Genomic DNA, 17,554 nt, shown 5'->3' on the forward strand with positions numbered 1-17,554 from the left:
ACACATCTCGCGAAGAGTGTGTAGAGAATAAAATAAATAAAGAGTTTTGGTTAGTGGTAAAACTGTTTTGTGCATTTAACAAAATTTCTCATCAAATCTTACATTAATTCCCTTTACTAAGCACCAAGTACGTTTTTTTTCGTTCTTTTAGATAGTCCTAACTCTTTTGTGCCCGGACTATTTTTTAAAATATCTTTTGACCATTATAACTTTAAGAAACAATGCTTTCGCCGCTAAAACCTGTCTATTTTAACTTACTAACAAAATGCAAACATGGTCGATAATCTATTAATAAGTACAAAAAGAAGGGTCGATAAGTACAAAAAGAAAGAAAACTGCAATTAGTTTGGTGCCCTCTATAAGTAATAAATAAAATAAAGTCAGATTTAACTTAAAACTTGTAAGCTGTGATTTTTTCCCCTTCCCTCACAATTTTTTTTCTAGATCCCTCACTATATTAAATTGTCATAAGTATTTTGAAAATTATTAAAAAACATAAACACAAGTTTTTTCCCTTAGATGAACCCTCTTCAAGTACACAAATAACATTCCACGAACCTCTAAAAGAACAGAAGGATAAGCGATTAGAGCTTGAATGGGAATTTAAATGGTCAGCAGAAGACGAGAAAATTGAGGGCCCAATAAATACAGCACAGATGATAAAGTGGCAAAGGGAGAACTATTTTAAAACTGGGGTTATGGTCAGAAAGTACGGTGAAAATTCAAACTTTTATTCACTAAGTAGAATTGATTTTGAGTTGTATGAGTAGGAAAAGGACTTTTATTATATAAATGTAATCATTTATAATGCATTACTACTGTACAAGATGTATCATTATTTTCTTAGATTGTGCTAGATTCTATTCAAACATAATTTATAATATCCATTTGAATATAATGTGTATTTTAAAAATTGTTGGTTAATAGATCTTTATTGCAACGAAGCTGTTTTTTTAATAAAAAAATGCAATTTTGTTTTTATACATTTTCCCTGAAGGAGTAAATCACAGTAAGTATAAAAATATTTGCTAATTATTGAATTGTATTAATAGTACTTGATCTTCAATGAAATATTAAAATGCGCCAGTTTTTTATAATTTGATTATAATTTAAATTATAAATAATCAGGTTATAATAAAACTCATTTAAATTTTTGCTTTTTCCTAATTGCTGAAGTAGAAATGCATAAAATTGAAGTTTCATAGAAACTCCTCAAATATATAGTATTTTATTTAAGAATAATCTATATTAATTTTATCCACTATAAGGAATGACCAGATCTATTTATTATACATATTCTACCGGGTAAAAATTAAATAATCGCCACTAACAAGATTATAACTAACACTAGAAAAAGATCCTACAAGACATAATTCTCCCAAAAACATTTTTACTGTTGAAAACATTGTCTTGGCTATAGAAAGTTTGTAAAGTCAATTGTGTGGATACTTTTTCTGTAAAATTGATCTTCAAACGGTTACACTCCTATTTGAGGAGGCATTCAATTACATATATCACATATTGGAAGTAAGTATTTTAAAAGATAAGTAAAATGCCTAGTTTGCAGCTTCCATCTCAATTTCATCTTCCTCCTCGTCATCATGGCTTTCACTGTCATCATCGTCATCATCATCATTATCATCCTCTTCTTCATCATCATCATCTCCAGTAAGCTAAAATGTATCAAAATAAATAGGTTCTCTGTCAAACATTTTTTTTTCTGAAATAGTAATTTTTATCTCTAATGATCTATAAAGATTAAATCTATAAACTTACTTCTGTTGTAGATTTTCCAATAGGAGGTATATCTGAGTGAGTTTTAGTTATACTTTCCAGCTAAAAAACATATGCCAGCATTAATAAAAGAAATAATTATACAAGTATAATAAGTGGGGGAAATCACTTAGAGGTGTAGTGTGGTAGTGGAAAGTATGAAAATGAAATGAGTTGGTTAGATCTTATAAAAAAGTAAATAAGAATGAAATTCAATTAAAGTTCTCTATTTATTAATTTTCTTTTGGTTTGTTATTAAATATTGTATGAGAAATATACAAAAGTAAGCTGACTCTTCACGTTCAGATAGCCGGCAGTCAAAAAACTGTCCGTTCTAGTCGACCGACTATTAATAACGATGGTCAGTACACAGAAATGAATGAAAAATGAAAATGTTGCAGTTTCTAGTGCATGTGACATAATTTGAAATGATAAATAATTCCGATAGTGTATCAGTGAATTATGCTACAAGTCTCCAATACAGTACTCAAATTGGCCATTTGTTTCTCTGGATTGGGATTGTATCAACATACAGGGTGTTTCATAGTCAGTGGCACGAACTTGGAGGGGTTGTAGAGGGCCTCAAAATAAGCAAGTTTGCGCCATAAACCCCTATCCGAAAATGATTAAGACTCTGAGATACAGGGAAATAAAATTGTAAGAAAAAATATTTTTTATGATAAACTTGATATCCCTGTATTTATTTTCTAATACATAATTTAATTTCCTCTTTTACCAGTGGCGTCCATGCGGGCTAGTACCTAGTTAACTCTTTAACAAAAATAAAATTTTCAAATCCTCATGTAATTTAGAGTAAATTTAGCCTCTTGGTTTTTTTTCTCCGACAGATCGTTTTTGCATAAAAAAAAATAACCATTGTTCGAAATTTGTTTCTCGCTAAAATCTACATTTTTAGTTTTAACCGTTTGATAATCTTCACAGTAGTTATTCATTATTAGATAAAAATTTGCAATAAAATTCTTTGATTTTTAGGTTTTATAAATATCTACTGATACCAAATTCTTAAAAAATAACTCGAACACCCTTTAGAAGACAAAAAATTAAACTAAAACTTTAAAACTTAGCGAGAAATAAATTTCGAGCAATGTATTGAATTTTTTTTATGCGAAAACGGTATGTGGGAGAAAACAAAGCCGGGAGCCGAAATTTACTCTAAATTAAATGAGAATTTGAAAAATATTTTTCATTTCAAGAAACCAGTAGCGTACCATTTTTTTAAAGAGGTCACTGGTTTTTAGGAGTATCACTAGGTTCTAGCCCGCATGGCTGCCACTGGTAAAATAAAAAAATTTATAATATTATATATTAAAAAATAGTACTAGATGCATAGAAACTACCTACTAATTTTTAGAAAAAACATCTACAGGGATGTCAAATTTATCCCGAAAAATAAGATTTTTTCTTAAAATTTTATCACCCTGTATCTCAAAATCGATAATGATTTTTGGATAGGGGTTTATTGCGTAAACTTGCTTATTTTGAGATCCTCTACAACCACTTCAAATTTGTCCTACTAATTATGAAAACCCTATAGAAATTATTACCCCAATGGTAATGCTGGGATGGATTTTTCATGTCAGAACTCTCATGATGGTCAATTATCGCATCTATTTCGCATTTAATAGTTTTATATAACCGACTGCTAAAACCAGTAACTTTCTATGTTACTCAGCTCTTAGACCTAGGTGCAAGAAATGTGTGCATGAGAATTTTTATAAAAATTACATTACAAAAACCTCTTGGGAAAACTCAGCTCTTTTGGAGGTATATAGAAATGCATAAATAAATTTACTGGTGACCTTAAAGAAATTATGCAGTTGAATGACGGACAAGTAGGCAATAGCTGGATTTTTTGCCAAGTTCTTGAAATCTTTGTATTCTTATCAAGGATTTGCTTATGGGGTATGCAAATCGTTGATAAGAATACATATCCTTGATAATGTATAGGGATGCATATACAGATATTTCGGATACATTGAATATAAATGAGATTTCTGCGAAATTAGCTACAATCTCCTCTGTGCTTTTTAACTGCGTTCAAAATTCTCATTTCGGCAAAATGTTATTCCACCGTCCATACTAAAAGATGCATTTGTAGGTACCCTACTGATGAACGTCAAATAATATTTTTTCCATAAAAAGATCTACCTATCCAAACGTGGTAAATTTCATTTTTATAAATATAAAGTTTTTTACAAAAATGTTGACATTCTGTTTTTTGGAACAAAGCATTTTTTAAAGATAATAAAGACTCTTAATATTTTTTGATACTTAAGAAAATATATAGAATTATACTCATGCAGTTAATGATTGCTAATGTCCTTGATGGATAAGTGACAACAGAGCTTTCTAATATACATAGAGGATCATTATCCCAGGACAACATGGATTTTGTTCTTGTCGCTTCACATTTACAAATTTGCTTTGATACCACAATTACTTGAAACTCTTTGATTGTTAAATACACTAGTCAGGATTTAGATTCTTTCAATATTAGAGGTTCTTGACTTATTGATATACATATGTCAATGTCTAAAAATTGGTAACTTTTTATCAATGGGTGTGGAATTCCCTCCTGAGTGCCCCCAAGGATAGCACTGCACTTGTTCTCTTAAGTATTTATACTATTAATGATGTGGGTTGGAACTTCACTGGAAGGCATCTAATATTTGCAAACAATTTGAAAGTTTTATGTTTGGTGTATTAAATAAATGTCCTAATGACATTTCTCAGTTTGCTGATTCTGTTGATTAGATTTTATATTGCATTTATATGTCTTTGAGAATTTGAGAAACAATTATTTTTTTCATGCCACCAATTTGTTCTGCAGACATTGTGTCATTGATCAATAGTTTAAAATTAAAAAAAAAATTATGTTTGTATTATGTTATGTTTTAGCTTTTAATAAAAATTTGTTGTTAGAGCAATGTTTCCTGGGAGGTTTAAAGTGGATCCAGTGATGTTTAAGGAAAGCAATTCCAATGATTATGCAAATTATAGGTATATAACTTAATTGTCATTTTTTTAAAAAACTTTGGGATTGCACATAAAGAATTTGCTATCTTCCTATTTCACTATAATTTAATTCAATATAATTTATGTCAAATATAAATCAAATAAGATATAAACAGAGCAAAATCTTTATTATTGTCTTAGCAGAGTTCTTGCAAAATATTATTGCTTTTGACATTCAAAGGATTAAGGGTTTGTGTGATGCTAATCAACTAGCTCCTAACCTATCAAGATGAGTGTGATCAATGATCAATTGAAACTCAAATTTTGAAGATTCTAAATATCTGGGTTTGAACATAGATTACAGGTTGATATTTGACTCTTAATTGCGTATGACTCTAAACTCGGTATAGCATGAAGGTAACTGCAAGGGAACTTGGTTGCATTATTGGAAGGCCTAGTTATTTTGTCTTGGTGGAATCACATTTAAGAAACTGTATTCCATTCTGGGGTTTCTGTACCCAATATCTTTTTCAATCCTCCTTTGTTCTATAAAAAAGAGCTGTTTGGTCAGTGTGTTCAATACATCCATGCAATGCAAACCACTATTCATTGAAAATAAAATCCTTACCCTACCAACTCTTTTTGCTACTTCCTACTCAACAGTAACCAGTTATACTTTTTTTTTCACACCAAACAACTACTTTTTGGTGTAAACATTTTGGTTTAACCAGTGTTTATTGATTATAAATAATAAACAAAAACAACTATATTTTGTGTACTGCATTCTCATTTCTTACATAATATTCCTTTATAAATATTGATATTTCCTAATCTCTTGTATTTGTAGTTCCTATAATTTCTAATTTTGTTTATTTGGACATTATTTAGGATCTATGTTTTGTTGTTTTGGAAGTATTTTTTGTTACATTAATTTGATCCATGATGACCAACTCTATTTGTAATGCCAATATTGCTAATCCAAGAATAAGACTTATATTTTTTTTAATGAAAATTTCATGTTGGTTTTAAAATATTTATGGCAGTGACTTTATTCTGAAATAAAGCTTTGAAATAAATTCTCCTTCTAATAAAGTGCCTTCAACAGAACTTCGGCTAATGGAGTACAATGTATATAAATTCAGACTTTTTTTTTTTCTTAAGGATGTTTTGGCATTGCAAATAACCATTTAACCAAAAATGAAAAACTACTAGGCAGTTGGGTATTTACCGTTAATGTTGGTGACAATATTGACAGTAGATTGATGATGTGACTTTTTACAAACCAACAGCACCTAAACATTTTGGTAAATACCAATCAGAAATTGGTAAAAACCAAAATGCTTTGGTTAAAATTGGTTAGTGTGTATTGTTCATTAATATCTTTCTAACTTCTCAAATGCCAGAACTTATCAAATATGCCAGATTTATGTATACCTGTTCCTCACTTTAGTTAGATAAAGGACTCCATTATTTATATGGACATTAAAATGTATGACCACTTGCCATGAAGTGTAGTTGGTTGTATTGAGAATATGAAAATGCTTCGACATAAGTGCAAAAACCTTTTAATTGACCATAGATTTTATTCTGTTGAGGAATAATTTTTGTTTGATCTCAAGAAGTATCTAGTCTTTACTAGGCTTTTAAGATTCTGTAATTAAACCAAAAATTGTACAATGTAAAATAGTTACATTGTACTATTGACATGTCATGTAAAAAATTTGTATTTTGATAACACGAATTAACTACTCTACTCTATTCTAAAATATAATATGAATACATGCTACACTTCTAAGCGAATACCCTGTAATAAATTGAAATATTATATACCCAGTCTTGGTGTTCCTTTTCCAGCTGCAATACCTCATCCTCATGAGCACAGGGTTGATCCACATCAAACCACGCTCGATCGGTCATTTTAGGTAAACACTTCGGAAAAAAAGGCAAACTCATAGTTCAATTTTGTTTATATTATTAAATTATTGAATGGACTGTAGGGTTTTTATTTCAATCACAGAACATCAATTACAAACACAGACATGAAAATGTTAGGTTATGTTAGTGTTATGACTGTAATTTGTTATCCATCACATATAACGATTTTTGTTTGTTAGGGCTTCTACACACAACCACAGAACACAAATATATAGAGAAGTGGTGGTTGCATACAAACTGAAAGAAATTCTTCTGACAAATCAGCTAGCGGCCTCTCGCTTGGCAGCGGAAACTGTTGTAACTAACTTGACAGTTTGACGTGTCTAATTGGACCAATCGAAATGGTAGAAAGGCGTGGCCAAATTATGGCGGGAAATCACATTCTATTTAATCTGATAATCTTATCATTTAATCCTAATATCTAAAGCAAACGCCTAATCAAAAAGGTTACTCATAGAGAAAAGAGCCTTTTTGTTTAGGTGTTAGCATCAGATATTGATCTGAACAAAAATAAAACTTTTCAGCTTTATTTTACATATCTAAATAGGTTAATTTACTGCAATAATCTACGAAAGTGTACTAACAATAGTGTACGACACATCACCAATTGGACAAATGGAAATAAAACAATGTTTTTTTTTGCTTTAATACATTTATTATTTAATTTTCCTGGAAAAAAAAATACTTAAAATGATATACATAATATTCAATAATTCATTATAACAGACATTATATAAATTAGAATTAATCTAAAAATGTTTAAAATTATTTTGTTAGCTCTGAACTACCCTAATTTTATACAGATTAGAAAAGGTCAATATTTTTGTGCTATTTTCTCATAATACATCTAAAGGCATTCCCATTAGGTTAATAATATCCTCATTTTATTAACACAGAGTCAATAGAGGATGAATTATTCTTATTTAATATGTACTTGTGTCTGTTTCCTAAAGAAAAATTAAACAGATTTTAAAATTATTTAAATTATAATATACATATTAATTTTTAAAATTAATTTATTATAGAGTATTATCGAAAGAAACAATATATCCATCGACAAAACAAAATAAACTCTTTCAAAATGAAAACAACTTTTTAGTATAAACATATATCACTTACATAGAATATATTTGTTGGTCTCTTATAATACTAACAACATATCTTGGAACTATAATATTACTAAAAACTTAATTCGAGGACAGATGTTTACAGAAAATAAAAAGAAACTCTTAAAAAAACATGTTGTAAGAAAAACATTAATTCTGATCCATTCCGGGTGCTCAGGTCTCTTAGCCGCTATACCTATGTCTTGTCTCAGTGAACACAGGAAGTGGTATGGTACGAGCAGGAAATAAAATAAAAAAATAGACAGTGCAAACCTTACAAATCAATTTACTAAATGATTCATGTAAAAAAAGACAAAATAAATGTTTAAATAAATATGTATTGTAGTGTAAAGCCAGGGGTATCAGCATTATTAAAATTTGTGGAGAACTGATCAGAAGAAATTCTATAGCTCAAAGTCTTAATAATATTTACATTGCATATCCCTCTCCATGTTTTTCTTGTAATATGAACTAAAGGAAATTAAAAAATCTTTTATTACTGTTTCTCAGAAACATTTAAAATATACATACTCTTATATCAAGGTCAAGAAAATTTCAATCAATTTTTAATTGTTGAATAGAAAATGAGAGGCCAGAGATTTTGTAATATGTATTTATAATAATCAAGTTAAAAATTAAATACTTGAAAAGTGAAACTTCTTCATTGAAATCAACTGAATTTGATTTTATTAAAGACTCAAGATTGACAATACAAAAACATAATAGTAATAAATAAAATCAGATTTTCTTACCAGAAACATGGAATTACTTGCCGCAAATTAATTAAAACACTACTCCCAATATTGAAAGAGAACTTTTTAGAAAAAAAGTCATGAATTTAAAATAACATCCTTAAAACAAACAGTAAACTCAACCTACGCTGGCATTCATTGAAATGAAAAACAAACTCAAATGGTAAGACAATGACAAATGATGTTCTATCAGTCAATGTCAACAACTGTCTGTCAGCTCCCTGTCAATTTTGCCAAGCAAGATGGCCGATATACGATTCCGATTTTCACCATACAAGTTTCATCCATGTGCACACAACTATTTGATGGCAATCTGCAAAATTGGGCCAAAAACTGTACGAGTTCAGTAGGTACCGTACGTAATGTAATGCGTGAGCTCCGCCAAAATCGTAATTTATCACTAGTCTAACTCTATTGAAAATTATGAAAAGTGAACTATAGTTTTCGCATTTAGCTAGCAATCTATTTTAATATAAAAATAATATAAATTACTCAGTAAAACAATGATTGATAAATTTGCAGCGAAGAAGTCGACCTGGGATTGTATTGTATGTATTCTTTGTAAAAAATTACCCTGCAAAAGAGCAATACCATGAGATGAACAAAAATGATAATGAAATCTCTCTTATCGTGGTACAGATGCTGATAATCGAGGATGTAGCGTGGACAGGTAGACTATCTGTTGGGACCGCGATGATCGGCTGGTACTACTAGGATATCAAACTTCTATCTCTGGTAGCATTTACTTGAAAAAAATTGCTAAGAGAATCTCTTAGGGATGATTGCAGGTCAGCATTCATAAAACTTAATTGCTTTGCAACCTTGCCGGCAGTTTACATCATGAAATGTGTTCTTCATGCTAGAAGATAACAAGATGTATACAGTGATATTCACAACTACCAAACTAGACACCGCAGCAGTATTGTACCATCTTAGTGCCGTACTGCCGTCTATCAAGGTGCCAAAGTCGACCAGAGTTTAGCTTAGTAATACCTAGCTGTTGAATTATTCAATAAATTATCGTTTGTGACATTTTAATTAAATACTTAATGTTTGTATGTTGTGATTGTTGGAATTTTGTAATTTTAATGGTTCAAATTTCGTTTAGCTAAAATCTACTATTAAAGAAAATATTACATTTTTAGCTTCAAATGATAAATGATCATAGAATTTTCTGAAAAAAAAATTCCTGCGGAAATGTGTCCTGTCCATTTTCCGAAGTTTACAATAATTGAAATCAGTTAAATAAAAAAATATGGTTTATTTAATATTTGGTAGTATCAATTAAGCAAAAACTACCAAAATTTTTCTGCGGAAATGCATTGATCATGTTCCATATCTGTTGTTTATTTACATTACACCGCATAGCTGTATTATTATTTGTTATCTTTTTTTTGCCGGCTCGAAACCGACGGCATTTACGGAATTTATTGTATCTCAGGCCAGTCGAAAATATACTCTCGTAAATTAAGGTTGTGTATTATTTCAAATTAAATACATACACATCATTGGCGCAGTCGATCTTACGGACCTAAATTGTTAAAAGTAGTCGGTGAAAATGTCATCTTTTCTCGGAAATTTAAGTACGTTTGATCCGGAAAAGTCGGATTACGCGATATTTTCCGAGCGGCTAAAACAGTTTTTCGTGGCAAATGGTATAACGGAGGACGACAAAATGCGTGCGACTCTTCTAAATACATTAAATGAAGATTGTTACGTGTTGTTACTAAATTTGTGTATACCGAAAACGCCACCGGAAGTGAAATTCCAAGATTTGGATAAATTGTTATTAAAGCATTTTGCTCCAGTGCGATCCTATTTTTCGGAGAGAAGTAAATTTTACTCTGCTCAAAGAGAGCCCGGTGAAAAAGTGTGTGATTGAGCAGCTCGTGTGAAAAATTTAGTGAGTAATTGCGGATTTGAGGCTACAATAACTCTCAGTACGCTAATGAGAGATATTTTTGCGATTAGTATTAATGACGTGCGTTTTTCCGATCGCTTGTTTGAAGAAAATGCCATCAGTAGGGACTGTACGTTTCAGTTTATGGAAAAAATTGCTTTGGCAAAGGAGTCTGCGGTCGCTGATCATGAAAAGCGCGCATCCAAGGAGTCTCAGGCCCCGATTAAAACAGAACTAGAGGAAATATATTATAATCAAAATCCAGATACCTCTCGTCAAAATCGGGGTAAGTCAAAATCTAAATATACTGTTAAAAGAGACCACCAAGAAAAAGGGGCTCTCCCAAAATGTTCGGTGTGTGGGCGTGCAAATTACGTTTTTTCTAACTGTGCTTATCGTAGCTGTTTCTTTCACAAATGTGGAATCAAAGGCCATTTGGCACCTATGTGCAAGAAGGTATCCGGTCATAATTTTTTGCAAGAAAACCTTTTGCAAGACTCATCTGATGAGAATGACGAGATGTGCTTTAACATTAAGAGTAATTCTTTGCAGGATTCTTCATCATATTATAATAAGTTGCGTTATAATTCTAAAGGTAACGAAAGGCCTATAATTATTAAGCTATTAATTGACGGTTTACAATTTGACTTTAAAATTGATTCCGGATTTGCTCATGCGGCTATTTCTGAAAATTTGTATAAACATTATTTTACAAAATATGATTTCATTTGTAATGATCTGTCTCTTAAAGATTATGTGGGTGTATCATTTAACCCCTTAGGTTATCTTAATCCAGCCCTAGTACTAAAACGTTGTGCAGACGAATTGACTCCTCCCTTATGTAGACTGTTCACGGCATCGTATAAACAGGGCTCATTTCCAACAAGCTGGAAAACTGCTCAAGTGCAAGCTGTACCCAAAAAGGGTAAGAAGACGATGCCGTCCAATTACCGCCCGATTGCACTAGTTCCAGTAATATCGAAGATTATGGAGAAAGCAGTCAACCAACAACTGTTAAGATATCTGGAATCATCTGGACTAATCAGCGATCATCAATACGGCTTCCGAAAGCTTAGATCCACCGGCGATCTTCTGGCTTACGTCACACACTTGTGGACGGAGGCCATGGAGAAGCATGGCGAGTCCCGCTCAGTCGCCGTCGTGTTAAATGTCTTGACATTTCCAAGGCATTTGACAGAGTGTGGCATGAGGGCTACTAACCAAGCTCTCCTCAATCGGCATACAAAACTCATTATTGAATTGGATCAAAAGTTTTCTTTAACAACGAACAATCCAAGTAGCCGTTGATGGACACCTCTCCGACAAATTTAACATTAACGCTGGAGTCCCTCAAGGATGCATTCTATCCCCCACCCTTTTCTTGATATATATCAACGATTTGCTAGGAACCACTGTCAATCCAATCTACAGCTTTGCGGACGATAGCACACTTATTTCCACATTTAAGTCTGCCAAACCAACGACAGCCGCAATTTCTCAGAATCTTAGGCAGCAACAGGTAGCTTCAACAAACAACGATATTAGAGCAATCTTGGAGTGGGGCGGTAACAATCTGGTCAATTTTAACGCTAAAAAAACGCAGGCTGCAGTATTTACGATTAAGACTAACGTTGATGGCCCGGAGCTGGTTATGGCAGGGAAAACATTGCCAATGAAATCATCTTTACATCTTCTAGGAGTCGAAGTCACCAACAGTGTGTCCTGACATGACCACGTTGCCGAGATCGCTAGGGCAGCTTCCAAAAAACTCGGAGTGCTTTTCAAAACGAAAAAACTGTATACACCAAAACAGTTGCTGACTCTTTATAAGGCTCAAATACGCCCTTCCCTCGAGTATTGCTCGCATGTCTGGAGCTCTGCACCCAAGCATAGTTTAAAGCTGCTAGATTCTATACAGAAGAGAGCTATTCGTCTTATCGACAAACCAGAACTGACAAAGAGTCTGGATAGTCTGGAGCACAGGAGAAAGGTGGCTGATCTCTGTTTATTCTACCGTTATTATCACGGTAAGTGCTCCTCTGAGCTGGCAGGCCTGATTCCACCCAGGGCTGTTCTGGCAAGAAGGACGCGTCTAGCAGTTGCGGCTCATCAACATCGAGTCCACCTGCCTACCCCAAGGACGTCGCTGTATCGGGACTCATTCATCTGGAGAACATCCTCTTTGTGGAACGGGCTTCCACCTCACATATTTCCCGACGCATACAACCTGCAGCGATTCAAGATAGATGCCCACAAATATTTTCGCGCAAGCACCACTTCAAGAGTGACATAGGACTTTCCTCTTGTGCTTGTTTACCATTAAAAAAAAAAAAAATTTAAAAACATATGTCATTAAAAATGGAGGACCTCCATTAATAGGTCGTAACGGCTTAAAAATGTTGAACATTGGTTTATGTAAAATAGATAGTAACAATAGTAATAGGTTGTTATACGTAAATTCGGAGACCAAGCTTCAATATTTATTAAAACATGTTGGTCAAATTTTTGATGGTACTCTGGGCACTTTCAACAAGTTTAAAGTAACCCTTAAGTTAAAGGAAAATGCTATTCCGCGATTTTTTAAACCACGTCCTGTTCCAATCGCGCTTAAGCCAAAAATTGACAAAGAATTAGATCGTTTAATTAAAAATAAGGTATTAATTCCGACAGAATTTTCTAAATGGGCCACCCCTATTGTTCCCATATTGAAGAAAAATGGTGGTCTAAGAATTTGTGGAGATTTTAAGGTAACCTTGAATCCACAACTGGAATTTCAACAGTTTCCGCTTTCGCGAATAGAATATTTATTTAGTCGGCTGGAAGGCGGTATAAAATTTTCAAAAATCGATTTGTCGGAGGCATACCAGCAAATTCTAGAGGTTTATTTTCCTATCAGAGGCTACCCTTTGGCATTCATTGTGCACCCTCCATAGTTCAAGTTTACAATTATTTAACGGGATACCGGGCGTTATAGCATTTCTTGATGATATTCTAATGACGGGAAAAAATTACCTTGAACATTTAGAGAGGTTAGAACGGGTTTTTACAAAATTAAGTGAATGCGGCCTTAAAGTAAAAAAAGAAACAAATGCAGCTTTATGCAAGACTCTTTGACGTACATGGGCCATCGAATCGATAAGTTTGGGCTACATAAAACCCATGAAAGAGTATATGTCGTCATTAAAACTAAAAATCCTTCAAATATTACAGAATTGAAATCATTTTTAGGGGGGTAAATTATTATGTAAAATTTTTACCAAATGCATCAACAATTCTCTTCCCCTTATATAATTTGTTAAAAAAAAACATTCCTTGGGAATGGTGTACAGAATGTCAAAATAGTTTTTCTAAAATCAAGGAAATGTTAATTTCTCCATCGGTTTTGGCTCGATTTGATCCCAAAATACCCATTAAACTCTTGGTGGATGCTTGTAGTGTGGTGCTTGGAGTGATTATTAGTCATTTTTATCCAGACGGTTCTGAGAGGCCAATCGCTTTTGCTTCCAGATTATTAAGTAAAAGCGAATTAGGTTTTTCACAAATTGAAAAAGAGGCTCTAGCCATCATTTTTGGAATAAAAAAAAATTTTCAATTTTTGTATGGGACAAAATTTACCTTGTATACAAGCACAAGCCCTTTTTAGCCATTTTTGAAGATAAAAAAGGGCTACCGGTTTTTGCAGCGAATCGCCTACAAAGGTGGGCGTATATTTTATCATCATTTAATTTTGAAATTAAATACGTCAACACAAAAAAGAATTACTCGGATTTTTTATCTCGACTAGAAACTAGTGTTGAAAATATTCACTATTATTATAATAGTAGTTCCATTGTGTTTTCATCAAGTGACAATGATAAAGTGTCATATTTAAATTATATTCAAAATTCTGATTTTCCAGTAAATTTTTTGAAAATTAAAGAGTAAACTGGTAAAGATCCAATCCTTAGCAAAGTTGTTTTTTATATTAAAAATGGCTGGCCTAAAACTTGTCCTTCTGTAGACCTTAAGCCATTTTTTATAAGAAAAAACGAAGTATCTATTGAACACGGTTGTTTAATGTGGGGGTATCGTTTAATTGTACCTTCAAGTTTTCAAACGAGTATTTTGGAAGAGCTACACTTAACCCACATTGGCATTGTCAAAATGAAGGCTTTAGCTCGCTCATACGTATGGTGGCCAAAAATCGACGAGGCTATCGAAAATATTGCTCGGCGATGTAAAATTTGTTCAATGTATGCGGATAATTCACCTAAACCTTCTTTGATAATGTGGGATTGCCCTAAAAATGCCTGGACTCGTTTGCATGTAGATTTTTTTGGCCCATTGTTTAATAAAACATTTTTAGTTGTTGAAGACGCCACGTCCAAATGGTTGGAATGTTTTATTGTGCAAAATTTGTTTTCTTCTAAAACAATACAAATTCTAAGAAAGTTATTTTCTCAGTTTGGATTGCCCAAAGAAATAGCTACAGATAATGCACAAACTTTTATGTCTGTTGAATTTAGTTTTTTTCTAGAGAGTTTGGGTATTATCCACAAGACGGGTGCTCCTTTTCATCCAGAGACTAATGGATTGGCGGAGTCCGGTGTTAAAATTTTAAAAACAGCGCTTATTAAAGGTTACAAAGATCATAAAACTGATCTGCAACTTATTTTAGATACGTTTCTTTTTCAATATCGCAATACGCCTCAAACAACCACTCAAGAATGTCCATCCAAAATTATTTTTGGTCGCTCTTTACGCACTAGATTTGACTTATTGCTTCTTTCCACCGAAAATGTAATTAAAAATAAACAGCATAAAATGGAAAAAATTTTTAAAAAGGTTCGAGACATATCATTTTGTATTGGAGAAAAAGTGTGGGCTTAAGATTATCGTCCAAATGCAGACAAAAGTAAGTGGTGTCAAGGGGTTGTTCAAGATATTCTTGGTCGAAGAACTTACGTAATAGAGGTAGATGATGGAATAAAATGGAAGATGCACCTCAGCTAGTTAAAAAAAACGTTATGTAACATTTCAGCCTGAACATAATAAGACAAATACAACCATAATTCCAAGATCTACCCCGATTGATAATAATAGTTTTAGCTCTAGTGAAGATGAAGTGGTGGTTTTATCAGATAGTAATTAATCTGATTTAGAAAGTGATTCGGGTACACGTGTGTTGCGTAGACGTAGCAAAATTAAAATGCCGGATCGTTTGCAAGTGTCTTAGTTTAGAAGACGTTTTGATGGTAGGTTTGATGTTTGACTGGTTGATGTTTTTTTTTTTTTTTGGTATTGGGGGAGGGTGTTCCATATTGTTACCTTTTCTTTGCCGGCTCGAAACCGACGGCATTGACGGAATTTATTGTATCTCAGGCCAGTCGAAAATATACTCTCGTAAATTAAGGCTGTGTATTATTTCAAATTAAATACATACACATTAGATCATTTACAATTTTGTGACTTTAGAATAAATGAAATAAGTTACATGAATAGATGTTTTTAATTTATTTTTTAGATATTTTTTTAAATGTAAATATGCTAAAAACACTGCGGAAATGCACTGTGGAATTCATAAATCATTTGGTTTTATATAATATTTATTTTCACTCAAATACAACCAAACCCAAAGTGCCTTCGTTATGTCTCACTCCCACCCAACTCAACTAAACCAAACCAACCCAACTGGCTGAACTTTTGTTTAGCTGAAATCAGTTACCTATTAGCAAAAAAATGATGCGTTTCCACAAAAAAAAGGAAATTGTAAATGATGGATTCACTTCCGCAGAAATAAAATGTTGGTAGTTTTTGTTTAATGGAAACTTCCAAATACTAAATAAACGACATTTTCTTATATAACTGATTTCAGTTATTCTAAAGTTGAAAAATAGAAAATGTTTTTGTAGAATAGATAGAATTAATAGAAATTGTAGATTTTGTTTAAGGGACACTTCTAATCACTAAATAAACCAAAATTTCTTACATAACTGACAGCTAAACGAAAGTTGAGCCATTTTAATCTATATTTTAAACTTGAATATTTTACTAGAAAATTTTAATTACTATTATATAGTTTGGGTGTTATATATATTTATATATATATATTATACATATAGTTATACATAATTGACTTGTGTCAATACTTTGTATCTTGACATTAATAAATTACTTTACTTTACTTTATTTTATTTTATTATGATAACATTTAAATTTTTTAAATTCTACAAAATAGTACTGTTTTATTAATTTTAAAATTAACGAAGGCAAAATAGACTTTATTCATTGTGTTCAAGGTCTTATAGGTTGGCTTCTGATGTGACGCCTTTTTAGTAATCAGGTAGAAAATCTTTGTACTAGTTTTCTTATCAGTTCCCCAGAGTCAGGCACTCTGGGGTTAAACTGAGGCAGCTCCTAAAATTTTCTGAATTTCCTGCGGAAAACCACAATGCAAAGAAAGCCATTGAGCAAACTGCATTGCCGCTAAACTTTTTTGGGGAAGAGAAATGGCAGATAAAGACAAAAAACTGTTCAGCGAATTTCTAACTTGCAATCATTCTTGATTAGGAAGACTGAAACATCCGAAATACATCGAGCAGTATGTAATGTGGACAACTTAAACTTCGGGAGCTCCAGCTTCAAACCTGTCATAGTATCGAACAGAACAGGTTAAAACGTCGTATTGGGAAACCTCCTAGTAAGTCGAATGTGCAATGTGGTTGACCTTGAGGCAGCTATAAAACTGAACGATTTTATAGCTATACGAAGACCAAAAGTGGAGGAACTATCTGAAATTTGTTGACCAATTAATACAGTCTGACAGATGTAGGTATGGATGTAAAAAATCAGAGTCTATATAGCATATTACAGGAGGTCAGACATTTGCATCAAAACACAATATAAAAAGCGACACGATTAATTAGCACGTATACTTTATCAATTGTTACCAAGAAAACTATTCCTTTTGTTTACAGATTAGGTACCATATTCACTTCAAATATAGCACAAAAAGTACTCGGACCGGACTGTACCTAAAGATCAATGGGTAAATAATAATACACCTGACTTAATTCTTATAAATAATGTTTTTAGAAAAATAACTTTCATTGATATTGCTATCCTAACATTCC

At 32.3% G+C, this 17,554-nt stretch overlaps 2 protein-coding genes across 4 annotated transcripts in view; one reads left to right on the forward strand and one right to left on the reverse strand.

Annotated features, from left to right (window-relative positions):
- Nucleotides 1-940, forward strand: part of LOC126737983 (CD2 antigen cytoplasmic tail-binding protein 2 homolog) — a 113,441-nt gene extending 112,501 nt beyond the window's left edge. The window contains exon 6 of the mRNA XM_050443131.1: nt 520-940. Within this exon, the coding sequence (XP_050299088.1) occupies nt 520-770 (251 nt within the window). The 3' untranslated portion in view covers nt 771-940. The remainder of the gene's footprint in view (nt 1-519) is intronic.
- LOC126737986 (anaphase-promoting complex subunit 15-like) overlaps nt 1-6,922 on the reverse strand; it is an 87,397-nt gene extending 80,475 nt beyond the window's left edge. The window contains exons 1-3 of one of the 3 annotated variants that reach the window (XM_050443138.1): nt 6,580-6,902; nt 1,777-1,836; nt 1,207-1,673 (exon numbers count right to left, since the gene is read on the reverse strand). In XM_050443138.1, the coding sequence (XP_050299095.1) occupies nt 1,557-1,673; nt 1,777-1,836; nt 6,580-6,702 (300 nt within the window). In that variant the 5' untranslated portion in view covers nt 6,703-6,902 and the 3' untranslated portion in view covers nt 1,207-1,556. Of the gene's footprint in view, nt 1-1,206; nt 1,674-1,776; nt 1,837-6,579 lie in introns of those variants that run through there. The other 2 variants (XM_050443140.1, XM_050443139.1) reach the window with 2 other exon arrangements.
- Between the last annotated feature and the right edge of the window lie 10,632 nt (nt 6,923-17,554).

Source organism: Anthonomus grandis, chromosome 6 (genome assembly GCF_022605725.1).
Source record: "Anthonomus grandis grandis chromosome 6, icAntGran1.3, whole genome shotgun sequence".
Lineage (NCBI taxonomy): Eukaryota > Metazoa > Arthropoda > Insecta > Coleoptera > Curculionidae > Anthonomus > Anthonomus grandis.